The 16,533-nt window shown below is 34.8% G+C and overlaps 1 protein-coding gene across 2 annotated transcripts in view; it reads left to right on the forward strand.

Moving 5' to 3' along the window:
* The window catches only part of LOC123887358 (PR5-like receptor kinase), a 48,150-nt gene extending 34,452 nt beyond the window's left edge, over positions 1-13,698 (forward strand). Inside the window, exons 4-7 of one of the 2 annotated variants that reach the window (XM_045936668.1) lie at positions 3,906-4,046; positions 4,749-4,862; positions 5,852-5,887; positions 12,394-13,698. In XM_045936668.1, the coding sequence (XP_045792624.1) occupies positions 3,906-4,046; positions 4,749-4,862; positions 5,852-5,887; positions 12,394-13,472 (1,370 nt within the window). In that variant the 3' untranslated portion in view covers positions 13,473-13,698. The remainder of the gene's footprint in view (positions 1-3,905; positions 4,047-4,748; positions 4,863-5,851; positions 5,888-12,393) is intronic. The other variant, XM_045936669.1, reaches the window with a different exon arrangement.
* The last annotated feature ends 2,835 nt before the right edge of the window (positions 13,699-16,533 follow it).

The raw sequence follows: 16,533 nt of genomic DNA on the forward strand, positions 1-16,533 counted from the left end.
AGAGTTTACAAATCTACTCACAGCTCCAACTGCAAAAGCTAGATCTGGTCTGCTATTGCATAAGTATCTGAGTGATCCAACCATCTGCTTATAGAGAGTTTCATTCACAGTTTCACCATTATCATCCAAATCCAATTTTGAATTTACTTCTATTGGTGTTACTGCAGGATTGCATTCAAGCATGTTGAATTTTAGCAGTAGTTCTTTCATATACTTCTTCTGATGCATCAAGATACCTTTACTAGTTGCTTCAAATTGCAATCCTAGGAAGTAGTTCAGTTTTCCCATATCTGTCATTTCAAACTCAGAGTGCATTAGTTCTTTGAATGTAGCTATGTCACTAGTATCATTACCAGTAACAAGGAGATCATCAACATAAAGACAGATGATTAAGATTTTTGCTGTGCTTGAGTTATGCTTCACATATACTCCATGTTCAACTACACTTTTCTTGAAACCAGATTGTATTAAGAATCCATCAATCCTTTTATTCCATGCTCTTGGAGCCTGTTTTAATCCATATAGAGCCTTATTCAGTTTATACACCATTCCTTCCTTTCCTTCTTTTATAAAACCTGGTGGTTGAGATACATATACCTCCTCATCAAGGGGTCCATTGAGGAATGCTGATTTTATATCCATTTGAGACAATGACCAATTCTTCACACTTGCAATTGCTACTACTAGTCTAATTGTCTCAATTCTAGCAACTGGTGCATAAACTTCATGATAGTCCAAGCCAGCTTTCTGCAAAAATCCTTTTGCTACTAACCTGGCTTTATGCTTTGCAACTGAACCATTAGAGTCTAGTTTGACTTTAAACACCCATTTCACTGCTATTTGTTGCTTATTTGTTGGTAAGTCAGTCAAGCACCATGTGTTGTTTCTTTCAATTGCTTTAATTTCATCAATCATGGCTTGCTTCCAGACATTACTTACTATTGCTTCTTCAAAGCTAACTGGTTCAGTATCTACAAATAATGCAAAATGTACTAAATCTCCTTCTGTATCAATCACATCATCTCTGTAGGTTTCAAAACCTTGCAGTCTTGTTGATGGAACTCTGGTTCTCTTTGAACCATCTGCAACACTATTTGAGCTTGTGCTTGCTTCAGTGTTTGCAGTGATGTTCTCTACATCATATTCTTCTTGACTAGTGATGAGTGGAATGGTGTTGGCACTTTTGTCAACACATTTGCCCTTCCAGTCCCAGTTTTCAAGTTCACACACTTTCACATCCCTTCCAAGTTCAACTTTCTCTCTAATTGGATCATATAGTTTATATGCTCCACTGGGATGGTAGCCAACAAGTATCATTTGTCTGCTCTTGTCTTGCAGCTTTGTTCTTTTCTGGTCAGGAGTGTGGCTGTAGCATATTGAGCCAAAAACTCTTAAATGACTCACTTTTGGTTTCTTTCCACTCCATTTTTCCTCAGGCACAATGTTGTTTAGCTTCTTTGTTGGACATTTATTCAAAATGTACACAGCAGTGTTGACTGCTTCACCCCAAAGATTGCTTGGCAGATATTTTTCTTTCAACATACTTCTAACCATATTCATCACTGTTCTGTTTCTTCTTTCAGCTAGACCATTATGTTGAGGGGTATATGGTGCAGTCACTTCATGCTCAATTCCTTGATCAGCAAGAAATTGTTTGAATTCATTTGATGTGTACTCTCCTCCACCATCAGTCCTTAGGATCTTAATGGATTTTTCACTCTCTTTTTCAACTTTCTTCTTAAATCTTTTGAATACATCAAATGACTCATTCTTTGCTTTGATTAAGTAAATCCACATCATTCTACTGAATTCATCAATAAAAGAAATGAAATACTTGTTACCTCCAAGTGATGGTACTTCAAATGGTCCACATATATCAGAATATATCACTTCTAACTGTTGCCTTGCTCTTGAAGCAACTTCTGATTTGAATGAGTTCCTGGTTTGCTTACCCATCATACACACTTTGCACACATTATCAGGGACTTTGATAATTGGTAAGCCAGTAACCATGTGATTTGTGCCTAATTCCCTCAAGCTCTTGAAGTTCAAGTGACCATATCTAGCATGCCATATCCAGTTTTTGTCATCTGCTTCTACTGCACTTAGGCACACGACTTTTGCAGTTGTCATGTTGATTTGAAAAGTTCTGTTCTTTGACAGAGGTGTTTTCAATATCAGATTTTTCTTTGCATCAAACAAGGCTAATGAATTGTTCTTCATTGTTACTGCAAAGCCTTTCTGGATTAACTGGCCTAGGCTTAAGAGATTGCTTTTCATACCTGGCACATAGAGCACATCTTCCATGATTACATGCTTTCCATCATCTCTGTTGATCACTAATTTCCCTATTCCTTCTGCTTGCAATTTTCTATCATCTGCAAACCTCACTTTGCTCTTTCTTGAGGCATCAATTTCAATTAGCCAATCTTTGTGACTGGTCATGTGATTTGAGCAATCAGTGTCAAGAAACCAGTAATCAGTGTTTGATGTGTTGTTACTAATCTCATTCAATGTAGCCATCATGAGCTTTACATCATCTTCTTCATCTGAAGATGATTTTTCCTCCTCTTCTACTGCATTGGCTGCATCATTGTATTTCTTCTTGCCCTTTCCTTTGTTGCCTTTAGCAAACCAGCACTCATCTGCATAATGACCATGTTTTCCACAGTTATAGCATTCAACATCTTTCTTACTATATTTCTTTGAATTTTTTGAATTGCCAGAACCTCCTCCTCCTTTGTGTGAGGATTCAGTTTTGTCACTTCCTTTGGAATTTTCAAAGCCTTCTTTCTTTTTATTCTTCTGCCAATTGTTCTTACCAGCATCATGCTTCTTTTTTGAATTTGCAAATAAGGCTTGATCTGTACCTTTCTCTTCATTTCTTGTACTGAGTCTCAATTCTCTTACTTGTAGAGTGCTCATTAATTCTGCTGGAGTCATTGTTGCTAGATCTTTGGTTTCTTCTACTGTACAGACTATGTAATCAAACCTTGAGGGCAAAGATCTGAGGATCTTTTCACAGAATTGTTGATCAGTAATTACTTCTCCATTAAGGGACATTGAGTTTGTGATATTTCTTACTCTGTTGAAGAAATCTTCAATCTTTTCTGTTTCTTCCATCTCCACATGTTCATACTGCTTTCTCAATGCTTGAAGTTTCACTTTCTTCACTTTTGCATCACCTGTATGGCATCTTTCCAATGTATCCCAGGCTTGTTTTGCAGTTGTGCAGGTTGAAATCTTGTCAAAGTTCACCTCATCAACACTTTGATGGATCAGATAGATTGCTTTGCAATCTTTCTTCTTGTTGGCTGCATATGCTGTTCTCTGAGCTGCAGTCCCTTCATCACCAACCACTGCATAACCTTGTTGAATGATTTCAAGCACTTCTTGAAATCCAAAGATTGCTTGCATCTGAATATTCCACCGATCCCAATTGTCTCCTTTCAATTTTGGTAATTGCGATGGAACATTGTTAGGATTCATCATGATTCAATTTTGATTTTTGCAGCAAGATTGAATCTTTAGGGCTCTAGATACCAATTTGTTAGAGAAATAGTTTGTATTGGGATTGAATTGAGATAGAAGAGTTTAGAGTAAAAGAGAAGTAATTGGCATTTATGAAAAATGATTATGTACAATGCTTTTATACTAGCTTCACTAGCAAGTAACCATAGTTCTAACTAACTAACTATAGTAGAGTAGTTATTAACAAACTCTTAACTAACTTTACAAACAAGCTAACAAACTAACAAACTAACATTTGAATTACTAACTCAATATATTATATCTTTAAAATTCATATGAAGATGAATTTATTCTTTTTTCTTTTACAACAAGATGAATTTATTCTGTCAGCGATTATTTGTTTCTAATGGCGAAAAAAAATTGGTTACATATAGATTGCAGCAGGAAAAACCAGTTTGCAAGAAATTGTAGTGGCAATATCAGTAAAAATAGCTCAATTCGATTATCTCCGACACCGGCGCCGGCACCAACACCAACATTCTTACCTATTCCTTCATCACAAGGTCCTGATGTTGGTATGTATGTTCACCCTTCTACGACTTCTATTGATTCAGATTTCGGATGCGTTTGTTTGGGATGAATTTAAAATAAAGATCTTTTTTTTTTTTAAAAAAAAAAAAATCACTTTTATCATATTAATAGTATTTGTAGATTTTTTAGAAAATTATTGTTAAGAAAAAAGAATTTTTTTTAGCCTTAAAATGTAAAGCTAATCCTAATAACAATTCTAAGATCTATACTTTTAAAGATAAGGAACCTATGTAAAAATGTAGGAGTTTCAAAATGTATTTCTTTTTTATCTAAAATAATTACACATTAATGAAAGGTAAATGGACAACAAGCTGCGCCGCTAGTCCTTTTTGAATGGCTAACTCAATCCTTTTGAAAACCACATCCATAGACTTAAGAGAGACAACATTGTTATTCATGACCCTTTGAATTCTTTTCAAAAGATCAACAACATCTAGTGCTAAGAAGCCAAAAATGTCAAACGCGAAAGGTATAAACAAGCTTTAAACACTTTTTTAAAAAATCTATAAAAGAAAATCTCTAAATTTTTCAAAATAAACTCATATTTTTTGAAACTTAAACAAACGCAGTTAGTTGTTCTACTCATAGATAGATTGATAACAGTGCCAAAATTGGCTGTAAAATTCACATACAGATGTTCTACTCATATAGTTTTTATTAATAGTGAACAATTTTTCTATATATAGTTTGCAATAGCACACATTGTAGCGTCGACAATAGGTCAGTTACACTTCCGCCAACATCCTTACCGCCTAGTCCTTCGTCAAATTTTCCTCTACAATTTCATCGTACTACAAACGGTATGTACTTTCAACCTTCTATTGATTTAGATTTTTTTTATATCTACTCATAGATTAATAAGAGGCGTCTAAAGGGTGAATATACAATTTAATTTTTTTTTTAATTTCAATTTTGGATAATCTTGAATAAATTTTTAATTTAAAAGAATTATTTTTATCTTAAATAAATTTTTTATTTCTATTAACTGCAACACCACTAAAACGCTAGGATAAATTTTTTTTTTGGTGGAATGATCATAGGGCATGTTTGTTTCGGCTTTTAAAAAATGAATCTTTTCTTTGTATTTTTTAAAATAGATTTTGTAAAACCATTTTTTAAAATATTTCAAGTTTTTTTTTTTATATATTCATTTTTTCAAAATTAAAACACTATTTTTGACATCATATAAAACGAATATATAAAAAACTTGTAATATTTTAAAAAACGGTTTTACAAAATCTATTTTAAAAAATACAAAAAAAAAATCATTTTTTTAAGCTGAAACAAATGCGCCTTATGATCATTCTACCAATTTTTTTTTATCCTCTTTGAGCGTTTTAGTGGTGTGGCAGTTAATAAGGAAATCTGGAGAGGATTTAGATTGGTTTGGTATACCACATTGTGGGTATTGTGGAAGACACGGAGTGACTCGAGTTTTAATAGTAAATTGATCGCCCCAATTATGAAGGGGTGGTTTATGTGGTTAATTTTTATTGGTTGTTGAAAATTATCCACAATTTTTAAGAGATAATGCATATCCCATCTAAAAAAGAAGTTTTTCTTTACGCATCTAAAAAAAAAGTTAAGAGAGTGTTTATATAGTGTTACGGAAGGAGTAAAAAAAGAAAAAAGTTAAGGTGTTTTCGAAAATAATATAATGAACAAATGTGAGTATAATTCATAGTTATTGGCTTATTGCAAGAACGTTTATTTTATATTTTCTTATTTATAAAGTTTATGAAGACTCAACAACAATTGTTTCTCTTGTACTCAATTCTTATGCTTGCAGGTGGTCACTCTAGTTGGAGAACAAAAGTCGTTATAGGTAATATATCAAAAATATATCAAAATCGTGTTTATATTTCGTTTCAAAGTTTTTTTTTTTTTTTAACAATAGATCTAATAAAAATTGAACCTAAAATCTCATACATACTACCTAAATTCCTCAATGAATACACTTACAAAGAAAGAGCAACTATATAGTAAATGTGTCTTCGGTCAATGTTATTTTTGTTGAAGTGTAATTCAAATGTGCTAACTGATGTTGGAGCATCTACAGAGTACAAATGTTCACAGCTTTAATACTTTGGAAGTTAGTTGTAGTTTGTTAATAAGTTGGTTACAATAACATGTGAATTAGTTACAACCAATTGTGAAGTTAGTTGCTTTATGTGTAAGTGACTTAGTTCACAAGTCATTAGTGTAGCTAGTATAAATAAAGGTCAAGTGTATACTTTGAAAAATAGATTTCATTGGCCCTGTGTGGATGAATAATTTTTTTTACGTTGCTTTCAATCATTTTCTTCATTCTTTCACCATTCATCATAGTTTTCTGGTTTTTGCTTATCTTCCCTATTTTCTGTGTTCTTGCTCATAAGCTTGGAACGCATCTATGAGCACCAAGCCCGCAACATTGCAAAGTTTGCGTAGATTGTGTGCTGCGATTAACAATTGGCATCGAGAGCCTGGTTTGATCAAAGGGAAACATGAGTGATTTGTGAGGGGAAATCAATCTTAGGGAAACACTAAGTGAGGCGTGTGATTCGAATTCTTTCTTGATAAGCAAAGATGAATGGTAATGGCGGTTTTTCAACCAATATTCTGGTTCTTGATAACAAGAATTGGGACAGATTGTAACGCCCGGGTCTGACGAGGGCGGAGAGTGGTTGTCGGTGCATGAGGCATGACAATTAGCGGCTCCTGGCAGCTTCTAGGCAAAAATGAATCACATCGGAATGAGAGGGATCCTGAGACCGTGCAGGTATGGAACTGCATGGTTGAAGGAAGACATATAAGAATTGTTTGGTACTACCTATATCAACAAGATGCATCTTCTTTTCGGTAGCTCATTCGATAAGAACTCCACAATTAAGTGTGCCTGACTTTGAGTAGTCTTTGGATGGGTGACCTTCTGGGAAGTTTCTCGGAAAGCGTGCGAGTGATGACAAGATACGCTGAAAAGACTCGTGTTGGTTTGTAGGGTCAGTCGACAATACGTAAAGTCTTCTGGGATGTTACACAGATGGAGTGCATTGATGAAATCTCGGTTTGGGGCTCAAGAAGTGAGTGAAATTATGCAAAAAAGTTATGACGAATTGGGTGATAATCCAACCGAAGCACAAAGAACAACGTATAGAGATTCTCAACACTTTGAGAAGATTACAAAAGCTACGAAATCCAAAGAAGCATGGGATATTCTTGAAAGGTATCATACTGGTGGTGATAAAGTGAAGAGTGTGAAGCTGCAAGCATATCAAAGGCAATATGAATCAATGGAAATGGAGGAAGATCAAAAGGTAGTATTTCTCAAAACTTCTTGCACTTGTGAATCAAATGCAAAATTGTGGAGAGAATATCACTGATAATATGGTATTAGAAAAGATGTTAAGATCTTTAAATCCAAAATTTGATTACATAGTAGTGGCCATAGAAGAAGCAAAAGATAGAACTACCATGAAAATTGAAGAATTGCAGTGTTCATTAGAGACACATGAGATTAAAGTGAATAACAGAGGTTTAGAAAGATTGAATCAACAAGCATTGCAAGCTCAAACTAGTAAGAAGGAGGGTAACAACAAGAATTTCAAGAAGAAAGGAAAGGGAAAAGGTAGTTGGGCAAATGGTGACAAGTCCAAGATAGATGATAAACCTGAATCCTCTAAAGGAGGAGGGTTTATCAAGAACCAAAACAAGAAGAAGAGGGACTTTGATAAGAGTAAGGTAAAGTGCTATAATTGTGAAAAATATGGTCACTTTGTTGATGAATGTTGCTATAATTGAGTAAAGGTATTAGAAATGTTGTGTTAATGATGGCTACTACCTGTGATGATAATGTGAAAAGTGAAGAGTGGTATCTTGACTCAGGATGTTCTAACTATATGACTGCACACCGTGAATGGTTAACCAATTTTAATGCAAGCAAGAAGACAAGCATAAGGTTAGCTGATAGCAGCAAACTTGCAGCACAAGGTACTGGTAACATTGTCATCAGAAGCAAGAATGGTAGAAAAGTGATAATTGAAGAGGTGCTATATGTGCCAAAGATGAGTTGTAATTTGATGAGTTTGGGTCAATTAGTGGAGAAAAGGTTCTTAGTAACCATTGATGGTAATTCAATGAAGTTGTTTGATGCATAGAAGGATTTAGTGCTAAAATCTAATTTGTCAAAGAACAGGACCTATAAATGCAACATTACAATTGATGCTATGATGTGTTTGTCTACAACAATGAGTGAAGATGTTGAAGCATTATGGCACAAAATGTATGGTCACTTGAATTTTAGGAGCCTCAGTGATTTGTATTCCAAGGAATTGGTGATTGGCTTGCCTAAAATTAATATCATAAATGAAATCTGTGAAGTATGTGTGAAGAGTAAGCACAACAGAAATTCATTTGTGTCTGATATGCCTAAGAAAGCTAGTGTAGCCTTACAAGTGATTCATTCTGACATATGTGGTCCATTTGAGGTTCCATCACTGGTGCAAGCAAGTATTTCATCACTTTTGTTGATGAATATACAAGAATGTTGTGGCCGTATACAATAAAGCTTAAAAGTGAAGATTTAGATGTGTTCAAAAGGTTTAAAGTCATAATTGAAAAGGAAAGTGATAAATCAAATAAGATTTTAAGGACATATGGTGGTGGTGAGTACACATCAAGGGACTTTGAAACTTTCTGCATAAGTCAAGGAATTGTGCATGAAGTTACTGCTCCATACACACCACAAGATAATGGACTGGCTGAGAGAAGAAATAGAACTTTGTTGGATATGGCTAGAAGCATGCTAAAGCAGAAAAATCTACCACACAAGTTCTGGGGTGAAGCAGTAACTACAGCTGCTTACATCTTGAATAAGTGTCTTACAAAGAAGTTGAAAACAGTGCCAGAAGAAGCTTGGAGTGGAAGAAAACCAAGTGTGAAGCATTTCAAGATTATTGGTTCATTGTGTTATAAGCATGTGCCAGATGCTAAGAGAACCAAACTTGAAGACAAAAGTGAAATTATGATACTCATAGGGTATCATCCAACAGGTGCATATAAGTTGTACAATCAATGACTCTTAAAGTACACATCAGTAGAGATGTGATAGTGAATGAGGATGAGAAATGGAAGTGGGAGACAGAACCTGTGTACAGAGATGAGGTTCAATATAGTCATGTCTATCTAGAGTCAAGTGATGAATTAGATGGAGAAGAGGGTTATGAAGAAGTTGAACCAGACAATGGTTTTGATCAAAATCAAGGTACCAACCATGAACAAGATATTCACACTTCAAGTGATGATGATGATGATAGAATTCATATGTCAACAAGGCCTCAAAGAACAAAGCATGTACCATCTAGATTAAATGACTGTGAAGTCACTACTGACAGTGCAGTTAATGATGAAGGTGAGCTAATTCATTTTGCACTACTAGCTGATTCTGAACTAGTGAATTTCAGAGATGTTTTGAAAAGTAATGTGTCGAAGAAGAGCTTAAGTCAATTGAGAAAAATCAGACTTGGAAGCTAGTTGCCTTGCCAGAGAAGAAGAAGGAAATATATGTGAAATGGGTGTTCAAAGTGAAACTGAACCCTGATGAAACAATTTCAAAACACAAAGCAAGGTTGGTTGCTAGAGGTTTCTTGCAAAAGCATGGTATTGATTACAATGAGTGAAGGTGTGAAAACACAAGAAGGGGGGGGGGGGGGGTTGAATTGTGTTTTAGATAAATTAAAACTTTTTCGAAGTTTTAACTTAAGCAAAGATTGTAGCGAATAAAACAAAGTAAACACAATAAAAGAGATCAGAGGATGAGAAAAGACACAACAGATTTATACTGGTTCCTCTCACAAAATGAGAGTAATCCAGTCCTCTTGCATTTCCAAGGGATTTCAGTGTAATCACACAAGATTACAAATGTTCAAGCACACAACAAGAAACTTCTACACAATGCTCAAGCACACAACAAGAGACTTCTCAAACTTAAGAATGAAATAAAGTGTGTTGAGTTAATATAATACACTAATAGAACCTTAAGATTAAAATACAATGAGTACAAACAGACTTCAAAATATTTTGAATGTGAATGAAATTCAAGGTTCAGAGGATGAGTGCTTGTATTATCAGAGAGAGTGTGCAATGGATAGTGTGCGGTGTGATTACACTTCTTCAAAGATGAAGTGTTGAATATATAGATCAAGAGTACGCTCCATGTGAATTATGACCGTTCTGCAAGGATCAGGTAGCCAGTTAACATTATCTTCGCAATCTGATATGAAAGCAACGTTTGCAGACCAAAGTGGTAGTGAGGTTTCTCTACTTTGTCACTGCAGAAGGTGTTTATACCAAACAGAGAAACTTCACAGTTTGACTTCTAACCTTTCCCAGCATTGGAATAAGGTTGATAAGCTTGATTATCCATTTGAAATGCTTATACCAATCTTGAGTAAGGTCTTTGTAACTTGGCTCCAACGTTCTCTGATTTTGGCTGACATGAAAATGACTTTTCATTGCATAGAGAACATGATCATCTTCTAAGGTCTTTTTGCTTCTGAATGACTGTAGCTTTAGAGTCAAAATGCTTCAGAACCAAAAATCTTTCAGAACGTCCTTGATTCTGAGTCCTTATCAGAACACACCTTTTCAGAACATGTTTGTTTACTTCAAAACTTAAGGTCATCAAAATTTGCTTATAAAGGTCCTGCACACTAGATCAAAAATTATAGTACTACTAATTGTTCATTTAATACTTATTGTTATTATCAAAACTTTATAGATTTAAAACTTGGGGCTTTAGAACCAATTTTATTCCAATAATGAGGTGTTTGCACCAGTAGCTAGACTTGAAACTGTGAGGCTTGTAGTAGCTTTAGCTTGCAAGAACAAATGGGTAATGTACCATTTAGATGTTAAATCAGCATTTTGAAATGGTCCACTTGAAGAGGAAGTGTTTGTGTCACAGCCCCAGGTTTTGAAATTAAAGGGAAGGAGAATATGGTGTACAAACTGCATGGTTTGAAACAGGCACCTAGAGCATGAAATAAGATAATTGATGAGTTTCTTATCCAAATTGGATTTAAGAAATGTATAGTGGAGTTTGGAGTTTATGTGCAAAGCTTCAAAATTGGTGAAATAATTATAATTTGTCTGTATGTGGATGACCTGCTTCTAACTGGCAGTAGAATTGCAAGAATTGAAGATGTGAAGGAAAAGTTAAAATCAGAATTTGAAATGTCTGATCTTGGTGAACTTTCATTCTTTTTAGGAATGGAATTCTCAAAATTGAAGGATGGTATAGTAACGCATCAACAAAAGTACATTGGTGAGTTACTAGATAAATTTGAAATGAATAGCTGCAAATCAATTTCAAATCCATCGGAGACAAATTCAAAACTAGATGAGTACATCAAGGAAGAGAAAGTGGATTCAACCATGTTTAGACAGATGGTTGACACATTGAGGTATGTTTGCAATAGGAGGCCTGATATTTGCTATTCAGTAAGTGTGATAAGCAGATTTATGCATGATCCTAGAAAATCTTATTTGATAGCTGCAAAGAGGATCTTTTGGTATTTTAAAGGCACTTTGGATTATGAATGGAGACCAGGTTCCATTTCATTGGAGAGAAAGCAATGAATGAAGTCATTGAAGTGGTGTATTGTCCAACAGAGGAACAACTAGCAGATGGTTTTACAAAAGCTGTGAAACTTGACAGATTTGAATATTTGAGAAAGCAACTTAGTATCAGAACATTTGAATTAAAGGGAAGTGTTGAAGTGTAATTCAAATGTGCTGACTGATGTTGGAGCATCTGCAGAGTACAGATGTTCACAACTTTGATACTTTGTTAGTTTGGAAGTTAGTTGTAGTTTGTTAATAAGTTGGTTACAACAACCTGTGAGTTAGTTACAACCAATTGTGAAGTTAGTTGCTTTATGTGTAAGTGACTTAGTTCGCAAATCATTAGTGTAGCTAGTATAAATAAAGGTCAAATGTATACTTTGAAAAATAGATTTCATTGGCCCTGTGTGGATGAATAAATTTTTTTACCTTGTTTTCAATCATCTTCTTCATTGTTTCATCATTCATCATAGTTTTCTGGTTTTTGCTTATCTTCCCTATTTTTTGTGTTCTTGCTCATAAGCTTGGAACACGTCTATGAACACCAAACCTGCAACTTTGCAAAGCTTGCCTAAATTGTGTGTTCGCTAACAATTTTAACCTAAAATAAATAATTAATATTTTAAAATTGTGACACCCTAAATTCAAAACCATTTAGTGTCTTACGTTTATTTAGTTTTGTTTCTTTTGTCAGCACATAATAAGCTACTTCTCATCTTTTAACAACAGGTGTTGGAAGTGTAGTAATGGCAGCATTGTTGATGTGTATCACAATTTGTTGTTTTCGAGGAAAATTTCGGTATAGGACAAAGAATGATATAAATATTACAGCATTTTTAAAAGATCATGGAGCTCTAATGCAAAAACGATATAAATTTTCAGAAATAAAGAAATTGACAAATTCATTCAAGGTTAAACTTGGTCAAGGGGGTTTTGGTGTTGTGTATAAAGGAAAGTTACTCAATGGTTCACATGTGGCCGTAAAGATATTGAATGCATCAAAAGGAAATGGTGAAGAATTTATTAATGAGGTTGCTAGTATTACTAGAACCTCTCATGTTAATATTGTCACCCTTCTTGGATTTTGTTTTGAAGGTAACAAAAAAGCTCTCGTATATGAATTTATGCCTAATGGTTCTCTTGACAAATTTATTTACAATAAGGGACTGGAAACCATTGCATCTTTGAGTTGGGATAAACTGTATGAAATTGCCAAAGGGATAGCTCGTGGATTAGAGTACTTGCATAGAGGATGTACCACTCGAATTTTACATTTTGATATAAAACCACATAACATTCTTTTAGATGAGAATTTTTGCCCAAAGATTTCAGATTTTGGTCTTGCAAAGCTATGCCCAAAGAAAGAGAGCATTATTTCGATGTCAGATGCTAGAGGGACAATGGGATATGCAGCTCCAGAATTGTGGAATAGACATTTTGGAGGAGTTTCACACAAGTCTGATGTTTATAGTTATGGAATGATGTTGTTGGAAATGGTTGGAGGGAGAAAAAACATTAATGCTGATGCAAGTCATACGAGTGAGATATACTTTCCTCATTGGGTATACAATAGGCTTGATCTTGGTAGTAATTTAAGACCTGATGGGATATTGGATACAGATGACGACGAGATTGCAAGGAGAATGATCATTGTGGGTTTATGGTGCATTCAAACATTTCCTAGTGATAGGCCTACAATGAGTAAAGTGATTGAAATGTTAGAAGTTAACATGAACTCGTTACAAATACCACCAAAACCACTGCTTTCTTCGCCTACTAGATCAATATCGGAGTCTTCCAAGACTTAAAATTTGAGGGTATTATAGAGATTGATCATATTATATATATCCTGTAGAAGCTGGTATAACTGCATATTCTTATTAAGGGACAAATTTAAATTGTATTTATATGCAAAATATAAGTAAACCACAAGGTGTCCCAAGGAGTGTGTTGTCATGGAAATGTAACAGAGGGGTTTCTTAATTTATTTCATAAATCACATCTATAAAAAGATAATTGGAAATTACAAAATTACCTTTGGTATTTTAATGAAATTAAATGTATATAGCCTAGCTAGTGGCTAGAGACTCTCATGGCGTAGAAGGCTGTAGGATCAACACCTACAGCCATCCCAAGTTTTTGCATTTTGTCTGTTTTTTTTTAAAAAAAATATTAATTTTAACAAACACTATGATCTATGGGGGTTTCGAACACGTGATCTAGAGGGGCAAAATAGTATATTAGACCACTACACCAACAATATATCTCTAAAAAAATTATTTTTCATTTTTTTTCTTCATATATATATATATATATATATATATATATACCTTTAAATTACTGCGCTTGAAAATTTAAATGATTGATAACAGTCAATTATATGATGTTTTTAGTAGTAATTTAAGGTAGTTTTAATAGCAATTGAAGCCCAAAAGTAAGCAAATACCTGGAAAAGTGAAGTTACTTGGGTCAAAAGCAAGAAAAGTGGAAAAAACATAAAAAAAGGGCAAAAACGACAAAAATAGCGCAAGCCATCGTAGCCACGATGAGAACCAGCGTGGTATGATGGAGGCGGTGAAGAAAAACAGAAAATCCTGATCAAATCTTTCATCGTGCCACGATATGACCCATCGTAGCCACGATTAGGCAAATTTCAACGCCATCGTGGCCACGATGGATACGATGGGTGCACAATAAAAGCCCAAATCCAACTGAAAACTATAAATAGAGCCTTCCTCATTCACTGTTATTCATTCAGAAATTTCTCAACAATAGTGATACTCAAGAGAGAGTTAGAGAACTCTAAGGAGGAGGCAAGGAGGCCAAGGAACTCCGAGGCAATAAGGTTGCTCTCTTTTATTGTCTTTGTAATTTATTTTTCCTAGGTTAGGTCGAGTAGTTGAACTCTCTTATGAATGCTCGAGACATGTAACCCTGGTTCGATAAAGTTTATGCTCAATTGTTATTAAGTTATTTTCTATATTTGTCTTTGCTTTAATTATTCATTCTTAATATTGATCACATTAAGTGAATGAACTTAGAGGGAATTAGCTGATCCCGTGACAACATAATTAATAGACCAGACCAAAAAGACATTTCATCCTACCAATATGAGACCATTAAATTTAGTATCTGACGGTACGGAGGCAGAATTAAGAATATCACGTAGTTAAATTCTGCACTGATATTAGGAAACCGAGCTGACGTAGAGAACTTGTTAAACTCTTTAGAGGTTAGGATGCACTCTTTAGAGGTTGAACCCGTTAAAGGTAATGATTTGAAATAACGAAGGCTAAACTTAACTACGCTTAATTGGTTCGACCTAAACAGATTGCAAGAGAAATAAGTATAGTAACACTAGGCTTATTTTAATAGAATTTAATTCGGTAGCTTATAACTAATAATAAGGTATAGTATAACGCAACTTACCAAGCAAGAGTAAGGGAGGGATTCGAAACGCTTAACCGCAAACCCCGTGTGGCCACACAGACACCTAGTTTATTTATTGCTCTTTAATTTCTCGTCCTTTACTTTATTGTTATTTACTTTTATTAAACGCAAAACCCTTTCAAACAATCAAAGCGAATGCAAAGCTTATTTACTTTCTAAATTCCTAAGCGAAACTAGTAATTTTGGCACAATCCCTGTGAAGAGCGATAACTTATCACTTTATTACTTGGTTGCGATTTTGTGCTGATGACAGTCAATTATATGATGTTTTTAGAAGTAATTTAGGGTAGTTTTAATAGCAATTGAAGCCCAAAAGCAAGCAAATACCTGGAAAAGTGAAGTTACTTGGCCCAGAAGCAAGAAAAGTGGAAAAAGCAGCAAAAAAGGCAAAAACGTAATAAACAGCGAAAGTCATCTTACCCACGATGAGATCCAGCGTGGCGCGATGAGAAGGCTGTTTAAATTGAAGAAAATCTGCAACAAATATTTTCCATCCTACCACGATGACTTGTCATCGTGGCACGATGAAGGCGGTTGAAGAAAGCAGAAAATCTGGAGAAGTTCTTCCATCGTTCCACGATATGATCCATCGTGGCCACGATGAGGCAAAATTACATGCATCGTGGCCACGATGGGTGCGATGGACGCGCAGAAAAGCCCAAAACCCAGCTGAAAAACTATAAATAGAGCCTTCCTCCTTCACTATTATTCATTCAGAAATATTGGAACATATTCAATATTCACTCTAGAGTTAGGAGAACTCTAAGGAGGAGGCAAGGAGGGTCAAGGAGCTCCATGGCCTATAAGGTTCAGCTTATTAAAAAAAAAAGGCCAATAAGGTTCTTTTCTTTATTCTCTTTGTAATATATTTTTCCTAGGTTAGGTGGAATCGATGAACTCCCTTACGAATGCTTGGTATTGTATAATTTGGTGTTAAATTCAATTGTTCTTAAATAAACTCTTTTATTTTCCGGTTTTTATTCTTTATTTTAATACCGATCACATTAGAATAAACTCTAAGGAAATTAGCGGGTATCGGATAGGAAACAAAACTAATTGTCCCGACCGAAGGACGTACACTAGGATTCTCCATGAGACCATTAAATTCAGTATTTGAGGTTTTAGTGTAGGATTAAAGCTAAGTCAAGAACGATAAATTCTACCTGAAGTTAGGGTGAGGACTAGTTTAGGCACACGTGACAATTTGCGACACCATTGAGCCTTAAGGGTAAGGATACCTAAGTATAAGTAACTACGAAAAAGTGAAACCGACTGGGACGAGGATACATATAACCAGTAAAGGCAACCTAAACTAGGCTCTAACCAGTTTGTAATAGAAATAGGCAAAGAGTGCTCGTGAACCTATTTTATAAAGACTAATCCTAATATAGTGGATCAAAGGAAATTAACCACCAAGCA

This window comes from Trifolium pratense, linkage group LG5 (assembly GCF_020283565.1).
Source record: "Trifolium pratense cultivar HEN17-A07 linkage group LG5, ARS_RC_1.1, whole genome shotgun sequence".
Classification (NCBI taxonomy): domain Eukaryota; kingdom Viridiplantae; phylum Streptophyta; class Magnoliopsida; order Fabales; family Fabaceae; genus Trifolium; species Trifolium pratense.